At 39.5% G+C, this 24,221-nt stretch overlaps 1 protein-coding gene across 2 annotated transcripts in view; it reads right to left on the bottom strand.

Annotated features, from left to right (window-relative positions):
- The window catches only part of Ap1g1 (adaptor related protein complex 1 subunit gamma 1), an 86,527-nt gene that overhangs the window by 42,181 nt on the left and 20,125 nt on the right, over nt 1–24,221 (bottom strand). For both annotated transcript variants that reach the window (XM_031341404.1, XM_031341405.1), the window contains exons 2-3: nt 18,976–19,179; nt 2,235–2,359 (exon numbers count right to left, since the gene is read on the bottom strand). In XM_031341404.1, coding sequence (XP_031197264.1) covers nt 2,235–2,359; nt 18,976–19,176 — 326 coding nt within the window. In that variant the 5' untranslated portion in view covers nt 19,177–19,179. The remainder of the gene's footprint in view (nt 1–2,234; nt 2,360–18,975; nt 19,180–24,221) is intronic.

The raw sequence follows: 24,221 nt of genomic DNA, 5'->3' as shown, positions 1-24,221 counted from the left end.
AAAAAAAAAAAAAAAAAAGAAGCATATCTTCAAAATGCAAGTTCTTAAATATTAGATTTATAAAAGACTTCATTCCAAGATCTTTACGTATCTTGTTTTCCCTATGCCAATGAATAAGGCAATTTATTCAGTATTAAACATTAAAACTGTTGCCATACCATGAACCTTATGAATAAACCACACACATTTGTTAACAGACTTTCATTAGGGAGAACAAACAAGGGAGACATGGGATAATACAATGCTTAAAATGAAATGATAATTTTTAATTATCTGCAAACACCCTCTCCTACATCCACCTGGGATTGGCACCCTAACAACTGACAGCAAGCTAGGACTGGCGTTGCACACCTGTAATGCCAGCATCCAGAGTCTGAGGTGGGAGAATCTTGAGTTCAAGTTTAGCCTGGACTTCACGGTGAATTTGAAACAGCCTGACACTCATAATGAAAGGGTTTTTGTTGTTGTTGTTTTGGCTTTGGTTTGTTTGTTTGTTTTGGAAACAGGCTCTTACTGTGTAGATCAGGCTGGTCTCAAAATCACAGTGAGCCACCTGACTCTAGAAGCATATCCACCACACCCAGGTAAGATTTTATTTTTAAAAACAAACAAACAAACAAACAAACACAAAGTTTTGTTTGTTTTTTGGTTTTGTTTCCTTGCAGGGGATTGTTTTGTTTTGTTTATGTTACCCTTTGGCTGGCATACTCTAGCAGGCCTTGCTGCCAGGCAGCACTGCTAGCTAATCTGCACAGGACTGAGCAGCAGCAAAGGGAAAGACTTCCCTACAGCCTGACCATAGCAAATGTGAAAGAGAATCATGACGACCCTAAGGATGCATTCTCATGGCACCAAGGGCTGCTGTTCATGTTTTTCTACTCTCTGCCCTGGTGCTTACAACAGCCCCTGATATGTAGGCAGGTGAATAATTAATCAACCTGGATGTTCACAACTCCTATTTCACAGACCCTCTCCCTGAAAGAAAAACAATCCTTTATAAAATCAAGTTTACAGGCTGCAATTAAGTGCTACACTTCACAATTACAACCAAATTCTACCTCTCATTTTGAAATATCCTATTACAATGTAAAAGTTGAAGTGGGTCAGTCCTGAAAGAAATGTGCACAACACAATGTCTACTAAGACAGCGACCTATACCCTAATACCTCGCCTATCCCCCACTTCTACCTTCTGTCAAATACAGAATACAAACAAAAAGGAAAATTTAAAATATTAAATTACTGATTAAACCAAAATCAAAAAGTACCTTTGACCATTTCAGATCTGCAGAATTTCTCTAACTTTCAAACTTCTGTATGTTTGTTGGCACCATGTCACCAGACAGCCCAGATTAGCCTTGAACTTGTGATCTCCTGACTGCGTCTCTAAGTGGTGGGATCACAAGCATGTGCCAATGCAGCCCACTCACAGACTACTGTAGGAGGGATACTGGAGAAAACAGCTAATTTCCTCCTAGAGTCCTCTCATCCCTTCACACAGCAGGTGTTCCTTGGTTATTCCACAAAGTGAGGAACTACAACAACTACTGCATCAGTAGACTTTAAGGGACCAAGTCATGCTCCAGAGCGACCCAGGCTAGCCTGAGCAACATGAAGCAAGACCTTGTCTCAAGCATTTTCAGGGCTAGTGAGATGACTTAGTAAAGCACACACCATACAAGCCTCATGACCTGAGTTCAATCCCTGAAAATCATGTAATAGTGGAAGGCGAAGACTGACTCCACAAGGCTATCCTTACACACACACACACACACACACACACACACACACACACACACACAGGCCATGCTCCCCTCACATACACACACACAATAATAAAATAAATCTAATATTTTCCATACTACTAAAATTTCAGTCCCTTACTCAGAATATAGATTAGTATTAATAAAGGCAATATTTCATTATTCATGGTATCCAACATCCTAGAAAGACAAAATATGAAAAATCCAGATTTCACCAAAACTTTCTTCTCTTTTCTAAGAATAGCAAATACTTAATCTAATTATTAATTATGTATTGTGCCCAAAGATGCACAGCAATGCTTTGCTTTTCTTTTGCTTAGTATCTTTAAAATATTAGCTACAATCAAGAGTCACTCAAAATATAGTCAGGACAATAAGTATAAAATCAGTAAGAAGCCACTCTTAGTCCCATAAGATATCCTGAAAAGACCAAAACAGTTGTTATGAGGAGAAAGGAGAAGGTAAGACTTACTTCTTGATACAATTGGTCATGAGAAGATGCACATCTTGTCTTTCATCCAATAACAGCATCGCTCCTAAATAGCCAATCCGTTTGTCTGTGAATTTTTGTGAGGCGATTAGCTTGAGGCACTCCAACTACAAAAAAACAACAAAACAAAAGAGAGAGAGAGAGAGAGAAAGGGTAAAGTGAGGGAAAAGCACTGTCCATTTTTGCATTCCTATAGCTCAGGCATTACTAAGTCCTTGCTGCTCTTGCTGAGGACCTCAGCTTGGTTCCCAGCACCCATATCGGGTAGTTCCAGCTCTTGACTATGTTGACTGCACTCACATACATATGGTACACATGTAAACAGCCATACATACCTATATGTAAAACAATAAATCATTCAGCAGTTGGAAATAAAGTACTGAACAGTATCTTAGATATCAAAATGTACAATGAACTCAAAATGTAAATGAACCACATTTGGAACTTAAACAAAGAAATCAAATGCAGAAAGAAAATAAAATCTCCAGAGTGAAACACAATAGCAGTATTAATCAAAATTGTTTCCTATATTTTTTTTCTTCACATAACCATTAAAGGAGCACTGGTCTAGCCTGTGTCATGGATTCACAAAATAACAACAACTATTACTAAATACGTCCTCAAGGCTTAAGAGCCTTTTTAAATGAAATTTTGCCTTTCTTGAAAGTCACAACCACTCTGATACACTTTAAGGTTCCAACTAGACAAAGAACAGGCCAAACATTCCCTCTGGGCTAGTGTGGTTTTTTTTTTTAAGGACATACACAAATCAAACTCTCCAAGAATTTTTAAATTACTCTCTCCTTTTGAATCGTGCATTGGCTTAGGAGCCTCCTACAGCGACCTGTGTACACAGGAAGCACCAATCAGTCACGTGATGCTGTCCATTATGAATTCATCTAATGGGCTCAAGGGAAATGGAAGGAAGTATAAAACAGTTCCACAAATAGAACTGCTTGAGGCTATTTTTAATTATTCTTTTAAAGTACCAAGTTTTACAAAAGAACCTCAAGTTAGGTGACTGGCTACACTATCACAACACTAAATCCCAAGGCCAGGGTTAAAAGGGGGAAGAAATTCTCTGTAAGGGGAGGTGGGCAGGAGAGTGAAGAAGTAAACAACAGCCCTACCCTTCCTGCTTTTAAAATGAATTCTGAATAGAAGTTGATGTTGTTTTTAAAACCTGTGTAGAAAAGGCCAACTGGTGAAAGAGATGATCAACAATGCTGCCAAAGCTTCCCTATTCAAGCAAGCCTGCTGGGGTAGGGCAGGCCTAGAATCCTAGCACACCAGAGATGGAGGCAGAAGGGTCAATTCAAGGTCAACTTCAACTCCATAGCAAGTTTGAGGCTAACCTGAGCTACATACAGGTCACACTACCTCAAACCCTGTAACAAAAATTCTAACGCAAGCTTGTTCTTCAAACATTCCATTGAATAATTTTATAAAAGTTTTGTCATGAAAAAAATCCTAGATTCTGATACCACCAAAGTTTTCATCATCATTACAGAATCTTGCTCATGGTCAACTCCAAGCACTATGCAAGTAAATGACCCCAAACCACTCTTATTTAGATTACTTAGTGAACAGGCCATCCTCTTTAAGGCATCACTAATGGTTAGAGCTGTGTGCGAATAGCCATAAAATCTATTTCTCTCTTTATTGAGATACTGTTAGAGCTGTGTTTGAACAGTCACAAAAATTTACTATTTCTCTCTTTAATTGATATATAATTGTAAATCATACAGGTTAACATCATTTGGTTTTCTGTGAGCTGCCTTGTCACTATCCACCCCCACCCCAGGGCTGAAGTTACTAGTATTCATGACACTATACCCATCTTGTTAAGTGGATCCTAGGATTTGAACTCAGTTCCTCACAGTTGCACAATAAGCAAGCCTAGCCACTGATCCATCCATCTCTCCAACACACCCCCCCCCCACCCTGCTTTTTGAGACATTTGGGCTAGGCTAGCTGGCCAGTGAGCCCCATGAACTTCCCAGCCCTGAGATTACAAGGGCACACCATGACACTGGCTTTTTCTACTTGGTTCTAGAGAGCAAGCTCAGGTCTTCATGATTGCTACACAAGCACTTTACTGACTGAACTAGCTCCCCAACCCCAGCCCCACTCATATATTCATATCATAGACAATCTTGAAAGGAAACTGACTTGTATATCCAATTCCATGGCCAAAGTCAAATGACAAATGCACCTTGGGAAACATTTGTAACTCATTTTACATTCATGGGGTCCTATATAATGGCATCCTACCAACTAATTGTGAAAAAAGACCAAAAATACAATATTAAAATAAAAAAGACTAGGCCCGACAATTCATAGAAAACAAAAAACAGCCAGGCGGTGGTGGCGCACGTCTTTAATCCCAGCACTTGGGAGGCAGAGGCAGGAGGATTTCTGAGTTCGAGGCCAGCCTGGTCTACAGAGTGAGTTCAGGACAGCCGGGGCTACTCAGAGAAACCCTGTCTCAAAAAAACAACAAAAAAAAAAAAAAAAGAAAAAAGAAAAAAGAAAACAAAAAATAGCTCAAACAATTAAGTTATCATAAAATAATTGCAAATTAAACTGAATAAATTCGTACGATATTGTACAGTTGAAAAGTGTGAGCTGTATGATTTATAAAAATAAGCTTCAATGGAGGTGTTTAAAAGGAGAGTAATAAATCCCAACCATATAGAGATGCTATTTATAAGATTTTATGCCAAGCATGGTGGCCCTTTAATCCTAGCATTTGAAGCAGAAATGGACAGATCTCTTAGCTCCGGGACAGCCTGGTTTACAGAGTGAGTTCCAAGACAGCCAGAACTACATAGTGAGATCCTGTCTCAGAAAATGACCAGAGACAGAGGGGGGTGGGGGGGAGGGAGAGGGAGGGAGAGACAGAAAGGGGTGTGGGGAAGGAGAGGGGCAGGCCAGCAATAGTGAGGTAAAATCTTCTGGAAAGTATTTCCTGAGAGTCATCACACAGAAGCTGTTCTTCCAGACATGGTGGCTAAGGCTGAACCTTGTGCTGACATCTGAAAACTTGATAGTGTGTGAATCACTCAGGCAGTTTTGAAGGCATGAAGGAGTCATGGAGAGCTGCTGAGGCTTGAACTGTGTGGCAGGGCTAGAGTCCCTGAAAAAAGCTCAGGAGAGGGTATTGGTCAAAGTGCAGCCAGCTGCAGCAAGGGACCCCAGCAATTTTGGGGATGCCACTACCATGAGGGCATCAGATCCCTTGGAGTTGGAATTACTCCAGCCACCTGACACAGATGCTGGTACTAAATGCCAGTCATCTGCAAAGCAGCAAACACTTAACCATCTCTCCAGCTGCTTTTAAATCTAGATTTGCAAAGAGCAACAATCATTTGATGGCATGAGGCCTTTATTTACAATGGAGTATAAACTGGCACGAGATGTAGAAAATTCTGATTTAAATTATAAATATGTATAACCTTTGACTCAGCAATTTTCATAAAAACATGCACTTATAATTAAATATGAAAATGGAGGCTGGGCGGTGGTGGCACGTGCCTTTAATCCCAGCACTTGAGAGACAGAGGCAGGACAGCAAGGGCTATACAGGCAGAGGCCAGGACAGCCAGGGCTATACAAGCAGAGGCCAGGACAGCCAGGGCTATACAGAGAAACCCTGTCTCGAAAAACAAAAAAAAAAGAAAAGAAAAGAAAAAAGAAAAAAGAAAATGGATATTATTCAAATATTTCAAATACAAAAATGGAAAATGGGTGTCATTACCAAGACATCAGTATAATGACTCATACATGTAGTAAGATACTGTGCAAAATATAATACTATGAGCACATCAAAGAAGCTGGGGAAACCAGGACACGTATTTTGTGTTGCTGGGAATGGATCCCAGGGCCTCCTGAGACCCTCAGGCTCTGCATGGAGCCACATGCCATAGCCCAGAGAACTTTTCAAATGTGTTTGAATGTTCTGCCCGTGCACCATGTGCATGCCTGGAATCTGCAGAGGTCAAAAGAAGGTATCAAATCCTCTGGATATAACTGCGGTTATAGGCAATTGTGCACCACCATGTGGGTAATGGGAATTAGACCTAGGTCTTCTGCAAGAGCAACAAGTGTTTTTAACCACAAAACCATCTCTTCAATACCTGAGTAAGGATTTTTATATATTAATATGATATATTGTTATGATCTATGGACATGAAGAAATGATATGATATATTGATATGGGTTAGTCTTCATGATAGATTAATGAGTGTCCAATAAAAACAATATGTCACAATCACCTGAAGATATACAATGTACATTTTGTATCTGCAAGAACATTTATTAAGCAGTTGAGCCACTGGTGGCCTGTGGAAAAAGTGACAGAAAGATAGGGATACGCTGGAACCTATGGCAGCCCACCGTTTTCCACAGATGACCCAGAACCAGTCAGACAACCTGGTCAAGCCCTTGCTATTGCTGTGCCACACCTGTGGAAAGGACCAAGCTGCTGCTATTAGGCCTGCCCATGCCCCCGCTGAGTACTCTTCAACTTAGAGGGTTAAAACCTTTGAAGGATTCTTCCACAAATGGTTATCTTTTCTGTCCCCATGTCTCTCTTATTTCTAGAATTGGTAAGCCAGTTCTACAGGGTCCTCATGAAGCCTACCCTACCCCCATTGTCACCTGCCATTCATGGTGATGTTGTAGGTTAACCTTGGAAATGTGTATATTGCCCCTTTTTGCTTTTATTGTACTGTCAGTACTATAAAATTTGCTTTGAGTTTTATAACTTTGTAACATCTTAAATAAGGTTGTATTTGTACTTATGTAGAGTTGAAAGGATGGTGTTGAATAAAACCTAGTGTTAGAATGCAAAAAAAAAAAGAAAGATAGGGATAAAAGAGTTTTTAATCCTAATCGTTTTATAGCTTACAAGTTTATAATCAGTTACACTATAATTAAAGACAAATATTCCCTTCTAGAAGGGAATAATTAAATTCATTAATTAAAACAAATAGAAGTTGCAAATGGCTAGAAGAGCTAATATACCTGAGGGGAAAATGATTCTATATAGCTGGACAGTATATATTTCAAAGCATAACAAAAGCACATTTGAGCATTAGGACACTTTACAAAATAAGGCTTAGAGTTTAACACTAGAATCTTAGAAAGATGCAATACTTAGTAAAGCAGAGAATGAATCAGTCTTTTAAAGAAAAATTCATGAAGAAAATTATTATGGGGGGCTAGAGAGATGGCTCAGCAGTTAAGAGCACTGACTGCTCTTCCAAAGGTCCTGAGTTCAAATCCCAGTAACCACATGGTGGCTCACAACCATCTGTAATGAGATCTGATGCCCTCTTCTGGTGTGTCTGAAGACAGCTACAGTGTACTCATATATAATAAATAAACAAATCTTAAAAAACAAACAAAACCAAAAAAATAAAAAAAGAAAGAAATTTATTATGAAACCGTGTAACTGCTGCGGGTACTTATAAGAGCTTCTGTATGTTTGCCCCTAGTCCCTAATCCGAACAAAAGCTATGCTTTTTTCTGCTACCAATTACTTCTTATCTCCTGTCAAATTCCCCTTGCCAATATCACTATGTAACTTGCACTGTAATTCCACAGGAACTTCTGCCTCTCTTCTAATCCCAAAGTTTGATAATGATCTCATTCCTATATTCCCTGATTTCCTTTTAACATTTGCTTCTAATTTATGAGACATTGTTTTGAGATGGGGTAGTTACTACCTACCAGCTTGATCTCTAAAGGCATTCTGCTTTAGTTTAGTAAATTCCTGCAGTGTAGTAACCAATGTGCCAGACAGCCTCACTGATATTCAATTTAAAGGAACAGTCTAACAGTATCAGTATCTATGGGCTACATATAATATGGCAGTCATTATGCACCAACTACTATGAAAACAAGGGCAATTCTGGTGGAGGGAAAGCGAACAGCGACGAGGCTCCTACTCCTTAGGAAACACACACTGCACTAGAAAGAAATCAGTCTGATTTAGGAGCTGGACCTTCCTGACTCTAATTCCACCTAGCCGCCTGGATTTCCCATCACTGCTTTCCAGGCAGTCATTAATTCTCTGTAGCTGATCTTTGACACAGGCTTAGAACCCTCCTCGGCAGGCACATTTGAGTCAGCCAATCAGCAACAAGCCTGAGAGACTTGAAGCTATCAGTTGCCTCTAGAACAAGTAGAGTTTTAGAACCACTACCAACCTGGACCAGCGAAAATCAGCAGGCAGTTATGAAAGTGCAGGACACTTCTGGGAAATTCTATTTATTTTTAGCTTTATGGCTTTTTGAGACAGGCTCTCCTGTATCCTAGGCTGGCTCTTTAACTACAGCTCCCCTGTGTACCTCAAGGATGACCTTAAACTCTTGATCTTCCTGCCTCGTCTCCCAAGTGCTATAACTATAGTTATGCAGCAGCATGACTGACTACTTCAAAGAAATTGTGATTGAGCAGATTTTAAGTAAAGACTATTTATTTGTTTATTTGTTTGCTTGTTTGTTTGAGGCAAGAATCTCACACAGTCCTGGCTGGCCTAAAACTTGTTATATGACCAAGTTGGCCTCAAATTCAAAGAGATCTGCCTGCCTTGGCATCCTGAGTGCTGAGATTAAAGGATGCACAACCACACCTGGCTAACAAATTCATTTTTATAAAATGTTTCTAGATTCTAAATGATTTTTAATGTTCCTTTTTAAAGGAAAATTTCAAACCAATTTTTTTTGGTTTTTTTGTTTGTTTGTTTGTTTGTTTTTCGAAACAGGGTTTCTCTGTGTAGCCCTGGCTGTCCTGGATGGAACTCACTCTGTAGACCAGACTGGCCCTGAACTCAGAAATCCGCCTGCCTCTGCCTCCCAACTGCTGAGATTAAAGGCGCGTGCCACCACTGCCCAGCTCAAACTAATTTTTATTAGGAACTTTGGAGTAGAACGATCTGTCTCAGTAAATATTAAGCATAAGGACTTCAATTCGGTAATTCTTTGTAACTGATCTTTCTTTCAAACAACCTCAGAACCCTCCTTGGCAGGACACTCTATGTAAAGTTAGTTCTGAGAGTTGGAGGTATTATTTGGTAGTTAAAAGCACATGTTGCTCTTGCAAAGGACCTGGATTCAATTCCTGGCACCTACATGGTGGCTCACAAACATCATTAACTCCAGTTCCAGGCTATCCCACAGTTGTGCACCTAGTACAGAAACATGCATAAGGGAAAACACTGACACACATAAGTAAAATACATTGTTTAAAAATTTAAGTTATGCATGAGGGCCAACAAGATGACTTATCGGATAAAAGTGTACTGACAAGGCTAACAAGTCAAGTTCAATTACTGGGACCCACATGATGGAAATAAAGAACAGACTTCCACAGAAGAACTAAGATCTCCACACACAAGTCATGGAGTACATGACATTTTTTTTTTAATGTTTAAGAAGTCAGGCTTAGCAGCAAGCATCTGTGATCCCAGAAACGGGAGTAGACAGGGGACCAGCAATGAGCACAGCAGGCTGATCCCAACCTCGCACTGCTCAGCCACTCTAGCTCAAACTGTGAGCTCTAGGTTTATTAAACACATCTTTCCTCAAAGAGTGAGCTGGAAAAGCAACTGAGGATGAGAACTCACAGCAAACTCTGGCCTCAACATGCACGAACATGGCCAAGTACATGAGCATATAAATACCAAAAAGAAAAAGAGCATTCAATGGGTTTCTGGTCTTGTTACATTTTCCTGAAGCAATACAAAAATGTAAATGTCCCCCTTTACCAGTGTTTAACACAGCTTTCCAGATTAAAAAAAGGTGTTCCACTATGTTAGCTTTTCAAAGGCTCTTACAGGTCAGGGGCACACATGCATTTGTAAAAAACTATGCTCATGTGTTTTATTTTACCAATGAAAAAAATAACACACACACTTTTGAAAAACAAGCTTGTTACAAGTACCACCACTTTGTAGCTAAGCAACATAAAATCCTTGGAGACCAGAAACTTTTTCATTTTTCTGTCCAAGAAAAAGAAAATTCTTAAAACCTGACAACACATATTGAATCACTTTCTCCTTTTAAGTCCTTAAGAGCCGGGCAGTGGTGGCGCACACCTTCCCAGCACTTGGGAGGCAGAGGCAAGTGGATTTCTGAGTTCAAGGTCAGCCTGGTCTACAGAGCGAGTTCCAGGATAGCCAAGCTACACAGAGAAACCCTGTCTCGAAAAAACAAAAACAAACAAACAAACAAGCCCATCAAGGCAACTTACAGAAGAAGAATTTATTTGAGTTTGCAGTTCAATTTGAGAGGGTTAGGAAAAGAAAAGTACCTATGAACTGGGTGTGGTGGTGCACACTTTAATCCCAGCACTTGTCTCTGAGAGTTCAAGTCCAGCCAAGTCTACAAAGCCTACAAATTCCAGGACAGTTAAGGCTGTTACACAAAGAAACTCATGAGAGAAAGGGGGGTGGGGGGGATCGATCTAACACTAGTTGACAATGAACTACCTTTCATCAATCAACATTTTGCCCTACTTAATGTGGAGGCTGGGCAATATTTGCAAATGTTTGTTGTTTTTAGGACTGTAGCCTAGTCTGGCCTCACATTCAAAATGTAACTGAGGATGGCTCTGAAAATGCTTGATCTGCTTTCAACTCCAGGCGCTGAAATTATATGCTTGTGCCACCTGAACTGAACCTAGGGCATGGGGCACAGTAAGCAAGCACTCTGCCAACTATGCTATGTCCTTTGCCATTTATTTAAATTTTACTATGAGACAGTGCCTCACCAAGTTGCCCAGGCTGGCTCTGCACTTTCAAATCTCCTAAAGTAGTTAAATTACAGGTATACACTAGCGGGTCTGCCTTACACTTTTTTTAATATCGTAATTTCAATTGAAGCCTCTACATGTTGAACCTCAGAGCCATTTGCTTTCTCTCCATTTCAGATATAAACAATCACACAAAACTGCTATCCCTACTCTACATGTGGAAAGGCTGGTTTGGGGGTATCTTAAACATTAAAAAAATACATCCTATAACTGATCTTCTCGCTCCCCATCAACACAACACTAATAAGTCACATTTACTGTGTCGTTCCATTCCCCAACCAACACCCCGACACTCGTGCCCCTACTGTTTTCTGAGGACAATGGGTTCCTTCCACTGTTTTCCTCGGAAAGCAATGCTGCCATGAACACCACGGCACATTTACTCACATAATGGACAAGAACTGTTTTCCACTCTATAAGTAGCTTGATCAGACGCAAGTTTTTCAGTCTGAAATTTGTTTTGATTTGATCTTGCAAATATGTACCACCCTAAGGTAGCAATACTCACTTTCATCAGGGTGCACACTATCATTTTTCTGATCATTGAGTGTGTTGTATTGAGTTGGAAGATAGTAATATTCTAATTCTTTCACACTCCCTCTTTATCAGCTCAACAAAAGCTCTAAGAAGGAACTTCTCTATAGCATCAAGTTACTGACAATTCTTTCAGAAAAAAAATTGGTAAGCAAAGTAAAAATAAATGTTTCTTTCCTGCTACTGACCAGTTCCAAAATGAGTTAATTTTCTAAAATCTCTTCATGGGTACTAACTTGCCCACACTTGGCATGCTCTCGGACCTGGGGCCAACATCTACATACTAGATTGGGAGAGGGTTTGTATGTTTTACTCAATCACACTGTTAGCCTCAATACCCATTAATCAAAGGTGGGAACATGATAGCCTCTTCCAATGACTACTGAAACCTTCTGCAAACCACCTCTGTAGTGTCTTTCTGGCTTGTGACACAGACTGATGGTTCTAACTTATTTTCTATATTTCTTAGCCTGCATTTAGTATCTGTCATCATTCTGATGGGCTCTGGTCTTTAAAGTGAAAAAACATTTTGAGATCACAATCTGGGTCTGTTAATGGTCCGATCATTGTTTTTTAGGACTTTTTCTTTTTTGAGACAAGTCCCACATATCCTAGGCTGGCCTCAAACATAGATAGTCTAGCATGTATATAGATAGAGAAAGAGATAGAGACAGAGATATAACATATATATATATAGATATATAGAGATATAAATATACATATAGATCCTAGCATGACTCTGAGCTTCTGATCCTCTTGCCTCTAGCTCCAGAGTATTGGAATTATAGGCATGCATCATCACCCAAGGTTTCTTGTAGCTAGGCAAATACCCTCCCACCTGAGCGACATGCACAGCTCCTGTTTGGGGGACAGGAACAAAACACATTGAGATAAGGTAATATATATGTTCAAATATCGATAAGATTAATCTAACAATGTAAAAGAAAAAAATCAAACTACAAAGAAGAATATAGCAAAGTAATTATTAATAAAAAACAGCGGTTAAAAAAGCCATTATTGTTTTATGACAGTAAAAAAAGGCTTTATGAAATCAATTATCAAGGGGCTTTTATACAATAAGGGGTAAAAACCTGAGGACAATGACAGTCACCATATTTAGTCATAATATATAGTTTAAGATTTCTTTTTTCTTTTCTTTTTCTTTTCTTTTCTTTCTTTTTTTTTTTTTTTTTTTTTTTTTTTTTTGGTTTTTCAAGACAGGGTTTTTCTGTGTAGCCCTGGCTATCCTGGAACTCACTCTGTAGACCAGGCTGGCCTCGAACTCAGAAATCCGCCTGCCTCTGCCTCCCAAGTGCTGGGATTAAAGGTGTGCGCCACCAACGCCCCGCTTAAGATTTCTTAAGAAGGATGCCTATCATTATTTTCTTTCCTATTTATTTATTATTAGCTTTTGGGGGAGGTGGGCAAGGATCTCTCTATGTAGTCCTGGCTGTCTTAGTGCTCACTGTATACCAACTCACAGAGATCTTCCTACCTCTACATGTTTAATCCCAAGTGCTGGGATTAAGCAGTCTCTTTTTAATACTGCAATACCTATACATAGTAGTAAACAGATGGAAAAAAGTATTAAGAATGATAAGAGAAGAAAAAGAATTCCCATTGTTCTCAGACAATTTTACTAAACATAGAGAGAGCAAGTTCAATAATGTTGCTAGGCAAATTTATAAAAACTATTTTTCTAGGGGGCTGGAGAAATGGCTCAACAGTTAAGAGTACTGAATACTCTTCCAGAGAGCCTGGGACCAACAAGGCAGCTAACAACCAGATATGATTCCAGTTCCAATGTATCTGGCACCCTCTTCTGGCTTCTGCAGACACTGCATGCATATGGTACATAGGCATTCTCCCACGCAAGACACCCATACACATATACTAAAATAAATAAATCTCAAATAAAAACAATTGTTTAAGAAAGCATTCTTTATGACACAATTACAAAAAAAAAGAACAAAGCATGTCTGTGTACACATATACAGAAAGACAGACAGATCTTTAAGAATACTGTTTATAATTAGGAATAGATGTTCTAAAGAACCTGCAGATAAATGTCTCTTAGAATGCATGAAAATTTATATCGAGTACTGATTATGAAGGAGTGGACAGCTACACCACACTGACAGAAGGATGGCTCACACACAGGGAACGAGACATAGCAGACAGAATGAATTTAAGGAGAAACAGAGAACACTGCCCAGTTCTCTGACTGTCACCTAGAAAAGTGTGTCCAGTGTTGCCAAAGTTTCTGATATTATAAGATATAGTAGAAGTCGGTGTTTTTCTATGTGAAGTTCCTTCATTTTTATATACTGGCAACAATTTCAAAACAATTTCTATAACACCATTATAAAAAATTATTTGATCCTGGTTCCCAGTTTTCTACTCCTAAAATATTCTTTTTTTGGTTTGGTTTTTCTTTTCTTTTTTTTTCTTTTCGAGACAGGTTTCTCTGTGTAGTCTTGGCTGGCCTGGAACTCACTCTGTAGACCAGGCTGGCCTCGAACTCAGAAATCCGCCTGCCTCTGCCTCCCAAGTGCTGGGATTAAAGGCGTGCGTCACCACCACCCGGCTAAAATATTCTTTAGATACTCAACTTGTGGTCTGCAAGATGGCTCCATGGGTAGAGGCACTTGTCACCAACCTGCAAACCTAAGCTCCATCCCTGAGCTCTCCAAGGAGGAGAGAGAGGCAATCCCTGCAGGCTGTCATCTTACCTCCTTCATATGTTCGCAGTGGGATACACACACAGAGAAATAAATAAACGTGCTAGGAAACTATTTTTGAATTGTATCTAAACCACACAAGTGAAAGGCTATACATCTTTTGGGAAATGTTTCTGGTATAAAATGTTAAGGATACTGTTTCTAACAGACCCTGATGATAAAAGAACTACAAAAGACAGTCTCTTAGAATTCAGTACTTCCAAAAGCCGTGTTTGCCCTCCTCGAGGAAATGATAAAATAGGTAATCCTTTATGTATAAAACATAAATATCTAACAATTATTAACTTAGTCTTCGTAATAGCCGAGTAAAGTGGGGATCCGGATTGTCTCCATTTTACAGGTAGGACACTGACACACAAAGGTCAAAGACAGGAAAGAAAAAGAAAAAGGAAGAGGGGGACATGAAAAGAGAAAAGGAAGAGAGGAAGAGTGGAGGAAGGGAGAAAAGTCAAAGGCCTTGTTCCAAATCACTCAGTTAGGAAAGGGAGACTCCACACTGGGCAGGCAGGCAGTCTGGCCCTTGCAGGTTTGCTCTTGGACTCTGACACTGGCAACCATGGAGTTATGTGTTTCTTTTCTTACTCTGGCTGACTCAACAACAACTATCCTGGCCTGATGTTCTGAGTCTCTTCTCCCAATTCTGACTTTAAACTATTGTTTTATTCTTTTAAACTGATGCTGGAGGTTGTTGCTATCTCAGTTACTCTGTGGTTCGGCAGGGATAAAATACATAAACTTAATGGAAGTAGCTATTTATAGAATTTAACTAAGCCCAAAAGCTGAATAGGCTTTTATGTTACAGAAGGCTGAAGACTACTCTAATATTTACTAACTGAATGAATTTAAACAAATCAATTAAAACTCTGATTTTTTTCCCCCCTGGCTCCCTCTTCACAGAGCAAGAATTCATCTTTGAGAGAATTACCTACCTCAAGGTTTTACACTTGAATGAGATTTTTATTTAAGTGGCTTCTAAAATGTCGACATTATTTATGTGTCTCATCTAGAAAAAAATTTTTCTTGGCATTTTTCAGACAAATTTGCTATGTAGTGCAAGCTAGCCTTGAAAATGCAGCAATCCTCCTGCCTCAGCCTCCCAAGTGCTGGGATTATAGGCATGTACCACCATGCCTGGCTTTTCATATTTTGTTTCTCTTGACAGCATCATACTAGACACTGCAATAAAAATTAAAAAGAAACAGGTAAAATTCGTTTTCATAAAATATTTTATTTAACCAACTTATCTAAAGTATCATATTTCAAGATATAAACATAGAAAGTATTAAATATTTTACACTTCTGTGTAGGAGGCTTCTAAATACAGAATGGACTTTATACTTACAGAACATTTCAATTTCTATACATTTCCAGTAGAAATACTTTAATTGTATTTCTATTTCATAAAATATACAATTGACTCACGTATTCCAATTGCTTAAGCCACATTTAAAAGTTTTCAAATAACTGAATCAATATTCAAGAAAATTTTACCTTCCTTTTAATAGTCACCTTAGTAGTTAAACTAGCCATATTACAGGAGCTCAGTGACCAACACAGCTCCTGACTACCATAACAAACAGCCCATCTGACAATAAAAAGTAATCATAGGGCAGCTGTTATACACAATTAAACAAGAATAGCTACTACTCATACAGAGAAGTGAGAGAATTAAGATATGAACTTTTTTATGGACATAGTCTAAAGAAAATTACTGACATGAACAAGGAAAGGACTTTTAAGTAAAAGAAACAAGAGTAGTGGACCTATAATACTTAAGCCCCAAACAGAAAAATATTTATTTTTTTTACTAAAATTTTACTATAGCTTTTTTTTTTGAGTATTTACATTTTTCTTTTTTTTTTCTTTCTTTTTTTTTTTAAAGATTTATTTATACGAAAGTGTACTGTTGCTTACTTCTGGCACACCAGAAGAGGGCGTCAGATCTCATTACGGGTGGTTTTGAGCCACCATATGGTTGCTGGGATTTGAACTCAGGACCCTCGGAAGAGCAGTCAGTGCTCTTACCCGCTGAGCCATCTCTCCAAGTATTTACATTTTTCAACTAAAAATTCAGTGTTTTATCAAATAACTACATTTCAAAACTTCCACAAAATCTCACCTATACCTTGGAAATAATCTCTTTTAATGTGGTACTATGGATCAAATTCAGGCCTTACATATATCAGGTAAGAATTCTACCACTATAATATACCTCAGCCCATATAATTTTATTAAATCATGTTCCAGAAATGAATCTTAACTTTAGATGTATGTGTGTGTATAAACACATGTCCATACACATGTATCTTTTTCAAAATAAAATCTTGCCAGGCAGTGGTGGCACACACCTTTAATCCCAGCACTTGGGAGGCAGAAGCAGGAGGATTTCTGAGTTCAAGGCCAGCCTTGTCTACAGAGTGAGTTCCAGGACAGCCAGGGCTATTCAGAGAAATCCTGTCTCGGGAAAAAAAATAAATAAAAATAAATAAATAAAATCTCCTCAAAACCTTAAATCTACTCTGATTTTAAATTCAAAAGCTGTCTCCCTTAGAGTTCCCTTATGAATATATAATAGTGGACATCTCCAGATGGAAGGGTTCTGAGAGAGGGGGGATAGGGAGGAAGGGAAGGAGGGAGGGAGGGAAAGGGGGGGAAAGAGAGAAAGACAGAGAGAGAGAAAGAGAGAGAGAGAGAGAGAGAGAGAGAGAGAGCGCGTGCGTGCGTGCGTGCGTGCGTGCGTGCGTGCGTGCGTGCGTGCGTGCGTGCGTGTGTGTTGAGACATGGTTTCTCTATGTAGCTCTGGCTATCCTGGAACTCATTCTGTAGACCAGGCAGGCCTCCAACTGAGATCTACCTGCCTCTGCTTCCTGTGTGCTGGGCTTAAAGATGTGCGCTACTACGCCTGACTGTGCTCTGAGTCTTTTCCCAACTAGGTCACCTTTTCTTTTTAAAGCTCAACTCATAATCAGATTTCTATAAATGGATTTATAGAAACCTAATGCCAAGACTATAGACACCCATGTTTTCTAATATGCTATGCATATACAATAACTACCTGGATCAAATTTAATGTAGCCTATACCTTCAAATACTAACTAACATCTTTAGGTTCTGTCTCCATTAATTCTGTAAAAATAAAATATAAAATCTGTGTCAAAGGAGGCACTGATTATATTTGTTAAAAAAGCTGTTAACAGATATGAAAGACAATGCTATAAAAACTACTCCCATTGCCGGGCGGTGGTGGCGCATGCCTTTAATTCCAGCACTTGGGAGGCAGAGGCAGGTGGATTTCTGAATTCGAGGCCAGCTTGGTCTACAGAGTGAGTTCCAGGACAGCCAGAGCTATACAGAGAAACCCTTTCTCCAAAAACCAAAAAAATATAAAACAAAACTACTCCCATTGAAATCAGATAATGAATGAATACATCCATAGGAGACAGCCCTTCCTTCTCTAACCCAGTTTTCCTCAGGGGAACTAATGCTCTCCCATGCCCAATCATGTACTTCTAAAGAGACTACAACCTCCAACATGAGCATAACACTAACTGAAACCAGTCTGATAAAATTCAAGCTCTGGGACTGGACCGATGGCTCAGTGGTTAAGAGCACTGACTGCTCTTCCAGAGGTCCTGAGTTCAAATCCCAGGAACCACATGGCGGCTCATAACCCTCTGTAATGGGATCTGATGCCCTCTTCTGGTGCATCTGAAGACAGCTACAGTGTACTCATTCATAAATAAAATCTTTTAAAAAAAATTTTCAACCTCTGTACTCTTTGTTTGGTAGCAGATTTCCTTCCACTGAAGTTTCTGAGCTACACATAAGCTGACTGTCCATGACAGATGTATCAAATTATCTTTGAGAAAAGCTAGGTGAGTAGTCTTTTTCTTCCCTGGTACTGCACATTCTTTAATTTTGTAGCCCATTCCTTAAAAAGACTACTTAGCACCGACTCTTAAATAGAATTTAAGATTAAAAATGCTAATTAGAAATTATAGAACAGCTCATATACCCTTTTCTATGACTAAATCCTAAGCCCCCTTTATCACAATATAAGCATCAAGAGCACCCACAACTGGACTATCACATTCAATACTGGAAAATGCCAAAGAGCATGCATTTGTGTCAGGAAGAGAATCAGCAAGCACAAAGATTTGCACAAAAGTGGCCGTGACTAAGGCCTGAGGAAATCAGGACAAAACAAAGTATCTTTAACTTAAATACATCTGTCCAGGCAGTTCTCCATATATCACGCACAGGAAAAGTAACTAAGAAAACATTTAGCAAGTACTAATTAAATATTCATTACAGCCAGATCCTCTGGCAGAACAATCAGTCCTCTGGTTAATCCCAGTAAATATTTAAGCTAGAAACCACCATTAAAAACAAAAAGAAAAAAAAAAACCTCTGATCCACAAAGGAATGATTACAAAGGGAAGGCAGATGAGGGCATCATGCCTTTCAGGTACACAGCTGCTCTCTCCGTCTTACCCTCGGTGTCACAATGATCAGACTGAGAACTACAGGCTATCTAAGTATCTCCCTGCCAGGAAAGATTTGATTCCCCAAGTCATTGTCATTTAAAAAGAAGTGTTCTTGCCAGATGTGGTCTCCACTCAGCCTACCTGTCCAAAGTGAGCAGGGTAGCCCAGCATGTGCATATATAGTAACTTTGCCACATTCCGACACCGGTATGTGTTATCTTCTTCTCTAAATGATGACCGGATGGCAGCACATTCTTTCTGGATCATCTCTCTTTCCTCAGCTTGGGTTCTGGCTGTCCGGATGGTCCGGATCAGCTCCCGCAATCTGATGGGGGCTGGCATCCTCTGGATATGGAAAAGACATAAAATAGAAATGTTATTATGTTTTGCTCTCAAAACCACTCATATAACTTCCCATATAAAATACTGGCTGGTTTTTAAGAACACAAGACTTACTAAATCTGGTTCCGATATGAAAGTTTGCTTGTAAGTTCCAAAGATATCATGTGCAAATCCTGAAACTGCGTAAGTTTTCTACAAAGACTACAAAGTGTTAACTACTAAAGAAATCAAGACAGGACATAAGAACATCTATGTTTGTCAGGTATGCTGGTTCATTCCTACAATCCCAACATTAGAGAGGCAGAAGTAGGTAAATTACCATGAGCGCAAGGCCAACCTGGGATACATAGTAAATTCTAAGCCAGCATCAGACAACAGAAGTTGAAATCAATACCAGTTACTGAATTGTGTTGATTCCCTCTTGCCTCATGCAGATCAACAATCTGCTTGCCATGGGGTCACAAAGAGCACACCTCACCCCCATACTACCTGTGTATTATTGTTATATTTTATGAGAAATAGTCAGGGGTCTAAATCTACAAAATATTTTTATATTTATTATCTCATTTGTTCTGTTCTTCCTTTGGTTTTGAATCAGCGTTTTGTTATTCATATTGGCCTGAAATTGCTACTAAACCTGATAGTCCTGTTTCTGCCTCAGGAGTGTTAGAATTAAACAGTATGCACCACTATGCCTAGTTTATGTGTCAGTAGAAATAAAACCCAAAGGTCTATGCAAGCTAGGCAAGCTTTCTACTACTAAGTAAATTACATCCCAGCCTTCCTCGGGTCACATTGTAATTAAAGGTAGAAATCATGATCCCCATTTTGCCTTTGAAGAAATTTAGTTTTTAAAAAACTCAGGGGCCAGGTGGTAATGGTGGTGCATGCCTTTAATTCCAGCACTTGGGAGGCAGAGGCAGGCGGATTTCTGAGTTCGAGGCCAGCCTGGTCTACAGAGTGAGTTCCAGGACAGCCAGGGCGATCCAAAAAAACCCTGTTTCGAAAAACAACAACAACAACAACAAAAAAGTAAGCTTTATTTAACTTGATTCTTGGAGAAGAGAAAAGTTACCTAGCAAAGCATGGTGGCTCAGCCTGGAAGCTGAAGTTGGAGGACCAGTACAGGTTCAAGGATAGATACAAACACTACTGAAAAGAACAGGAGTAGAGCTGAGTGGTAGAGAGATTTCCTAGCATGCACTAACGCCCTGGTTCGCCCCAGCACCTACCAACAGCTGGGAAGCTCTGCTAGAAAATGATGTTTCCCCACAAGCACCCAATGGCTCTACAAAGCAAACAAAGACTGTTAGAAAAGCTTAAATCTAGTCCAAAAGCATGTACGTAATCTAACTTGGAAAAAAAAAAAAATCAAGACCTTAAGCTAGGTAATCAGTCACAGAATCACAGAAATAAAGTCCATGCCACCAGCGTGATTCTCTTTAACCTCCAGGACAATTTATTAATAGAGTTTGAAGAAAAACTCCAGAAGGCAAACTGTAAATCTTGACAGCAGCCTGGAGGAGAGAGAGAAAAGACAAAACCATGCCATTTGAGTTAGGCCAGTCACATGACAAATGAGCAGTGCCATGACCAGGAAGGAGGGGAGCTGCAGAGAAAAAATACAAAGGCCTAAAGTAGCAGAGTCACACTTGGGCTTAGGCTAGTACCCAAAAGACAAAAAGGAAAGGTGAAGGGCCAAACTCAAAAGAACTTCATGATGGCTCTAGCGTGACTGCACAGGGCAAGAATTCTGGAGAGGACAAGTAACTTGCTGTGAAGACACTTATATCTCCTACTTCTTTTTTTTTTTGTTTTTGAGACAGGGTTTCTCCATAGCCCTGGCTGTCCTGGAACTCACTCCGTAGACCAGGCTGGCCTAGAACTCAGAAATCTACCTGTCTCTGCCTCCCAAGTGCTATCTCCTACTACTTAAGCATAGCTTAAGGAAGATACTCAGCCAAACCTACTTTGTTACTGACCTGCCTAATTGGGTTAATTGTTAAAGGACAAGACAATGGCATGACTCCACCTAGAGGAAAGTTTCATTCTTTAATGTAACATTTCCTCCTGTGAAGATGTAACACTAAAAATGTTTATGAGATGGGCTAAAATTGGAGGATATAACTCATGACAATCTAGGAATCTGGTTCCAAAGCTTTTCACAACAGAAGGTATTAATATTAATATCTGGGCATAAGTTTTAGTCCTTTCCCTCACAGACAGCATCCAGGCAGGGATGCTAACTTAAGAAGAGATAAGAAATCAGAGCTCTCTTCTGGCATTTCTAGCCAGAGAACCAGGGACATTTGTGAAGTACTGCTCCCAGTGTCCCTGACTTGAGCTGCCCATTCAGTTGCTCTCTCCTGTTAATATTTTTGGCCTGCCTTAACTGTCCTTAGAGAACTGAGGGGATAAAAGAATGTGGCTTCTTCCTGGGGTGGGTCTCCAGTACGGAAGCTGGGGAATCCCTTCAGTGGGCCCATCTAAGAGACTGACCATAGAAGTAAAGTGAAGAAAGAAGTCCTTGGCTAGTGAAAGAGAAGTGTGAGAGAAATAGTTACTAGAATTACAAGACCCAGACAGAGAACTAGAAGCCAGAGCAAAGTACAATTTTAAATGCCAATAGGTTTTTATGGAGCAAATTTCCGGTCCTGGTTGCTAAATATACCATGTATAAGAACAGAGAATTAGTTACCTATTTGACTCACTCTCTGTGATGCTGCAGTTTGCACAATACTAGGCTGTCTACAGCTTACAGAAAATAGACCTTTTTCTCCTTGAGTTGTTATAACTCACTACATACAGTTGATATCTTTATATAACATAATGTCTTAACAGGCTCAGATTGACAACAAAAGTTAAAGTCAGATGGAACACACACACACACACACAACACACCCCTACCTGACCACACTCCCTCACCCCATTCCCTCACACATAGAAAATTGGGCAACATTTTTAAAAACATAGTCTATTCTTTTTTATTTTTATTTATTTTTAAAGCAGTGAGGGGTTGGATGATGGCTCAGCTTGAGTTTATCCCTGGAATTAATTAACATGTCTAAAAGTGAATCAACTCTTGTGCGAGCATGCATACACACACAAACACTCACACAAAATAAATAATAAAACATAATTTAAAAACAAAGAATAGAGGGCTGGAAAGATGGCTCAGTGGTTAAGAGCACCAACTGCTCTTCCAGAGGTCCCGAGTTCAAATTCCAGCAACCACATGGTGGCTCACAACCACCCATAATGAGATCTGACCTGACGCCCTCTTCTGGAGTGTCTAAGGACAGTTACAGTGTACTCACATATAATAAATAAATAAATCTTTAAAAAAAAAAAAGAATAGAAATAAATTGAATTTAAAGAAAGAAAAAGAAGAGAGAGGAAGGGAGGGAAGAAAGGAGGGAAGGAGAAAGAGAGAGAGAAAGAGAGAGAAAGAGAGAGAGAGAGAGAGAGAGAGAGAACCAGTACATACCTGTAATCCTAGCACTAGAAATGCTAAGTAAAGCAGAGGATGATGAGTCCAAGCCCAGTATGGGCTACATAGCAATACTGTCTCAAAAGTAAATTTTTTTTCAGCAAAGAGAAATAAATAACAAATGAGAAACATAAGAACCAGGCATGTGGTGTGCACCTATAGTTCAAACAACTATGTTGGCTTGAACACAAGGATCATCTGATCCCATGAGTTTGAGACTATTCTGTGCAACATAATGAGAACTCCATAAAAAATAATTGGGGAGCTGGAAAGATGGCTCAATAATTAAGAGCACATGTTGCTCTTGCAAAGGACCCAAGTTTGAGTTCCAGAATCAATTGTCTCTAACAATTCCAGGGGATCTGATGCCCAATTCTTGCCTCCATGGGTACCAGGCACATACATGATACACATACATACATGTGAGCAAACCACTTATACATATATAAAATTAAATATTAAAAGTTTGAAGCCAGGCAGAGGTGATGCACGCCTTTAATCCTAGCACTTAGAAGGCAGAAGCAGGTAGATTTCTGAGTTCGAGGCCAGCCTGGTCTACAGAGTGAGTTCCAGGACACACCCAGGGCAACACCGAGAAACCCTGTCTCAAGAAACAAAACAAAACAAAAAAAGAAAAAGTTTAATAATTAATAAAATCCTCTAAGCCAGCTGGCAAGATGGCTCAGCGGGTAAGAGCACTGGCTGCTCTTCTGAAGGTCCTGAGTTAGGATCCCAGCAACCACATGGTGGCTCACAACCACATGGTGGCTCACAACCACTTGTAATAACATCAGAAGCTCTCTTCTGGTGCGTCTGAAGACAGCTGCAGGAGCAAGCAGGGCTGGAAGAGGTCCTGAGATCAACAGCAGCAATCTGTAAAGCTACAGTGTACTCATACACATAAATAAAAATAAATCTTAGGCTCAGCGGGGAAGAGCACTGCTGCTCTTCAGAAGGTCATGAGTTCAAATCCCAGCAACCACATGGTGGCTCACAACCACCCGTAATGAGATCTGACGCCCTCTTCTGGTGCGTCTGAAGACAGCTACAGTGTATTTACATATAATAAATAAATAAATCTTTTAAAAAGAACTTTAACATTTAAAAAAAAAAAAAAGATAGGTCTCTATAGATCTGAACAAGATGTGTCAAGTTGTCCAGAAAGAAGTTTCTGAGTGACTGACTAAAAGAGAGTACCCTCCAAACATTCAAATCAAGTTGCCTATTAAGTTATGCCCCCTTTAAACTTCTATGTAGGACAGAACAAAGATAAACAATTGGGACTCATACTTCCCTTTACCCTTACTCTATGTAAATAAATCTACAAGGGAAAACAATAAGGATTGTGCCAAAGTGCTAAAAAAAGAGTGACATTGTCTATAGAAATAAAACACTGGAAATAAAAACAAAACAAGTTCAAAAAACAAAATCTGGGCAGTGGCACCCACGTTTAATCCCAACACTTGGGAGGTAGAGGTAGGTGGATGTCTAAATTGAGGCCAGCCAGCCAGCCTGGTCTATAGAGCAAGTTCCAGGATAGCCAGAGCTTCACAAA

The sequence above is a fragment of the Mastomys coucha genome, unplaced genomic scaffold (genome assembly GCF_008632895.1).
Source record: "Mastomys coucha isolate ucsf_1 unplaced genomic scaffold, UCSF_Mcou_1 pScaffold22, whole genome shotgun sequence".
In the NCBI taxonomy this organism is placed as follows: Eukaryota; Metazoa; Chordata; class Mammalia; order Rodentia; family Muridae; genus Mastomys; species Mastomys coucha.
The sequence above is the reverse complement of the archived record's forward strand: the minus strand, read 5'-3'. Positions and strand labels throughout refer to the sequence as shown.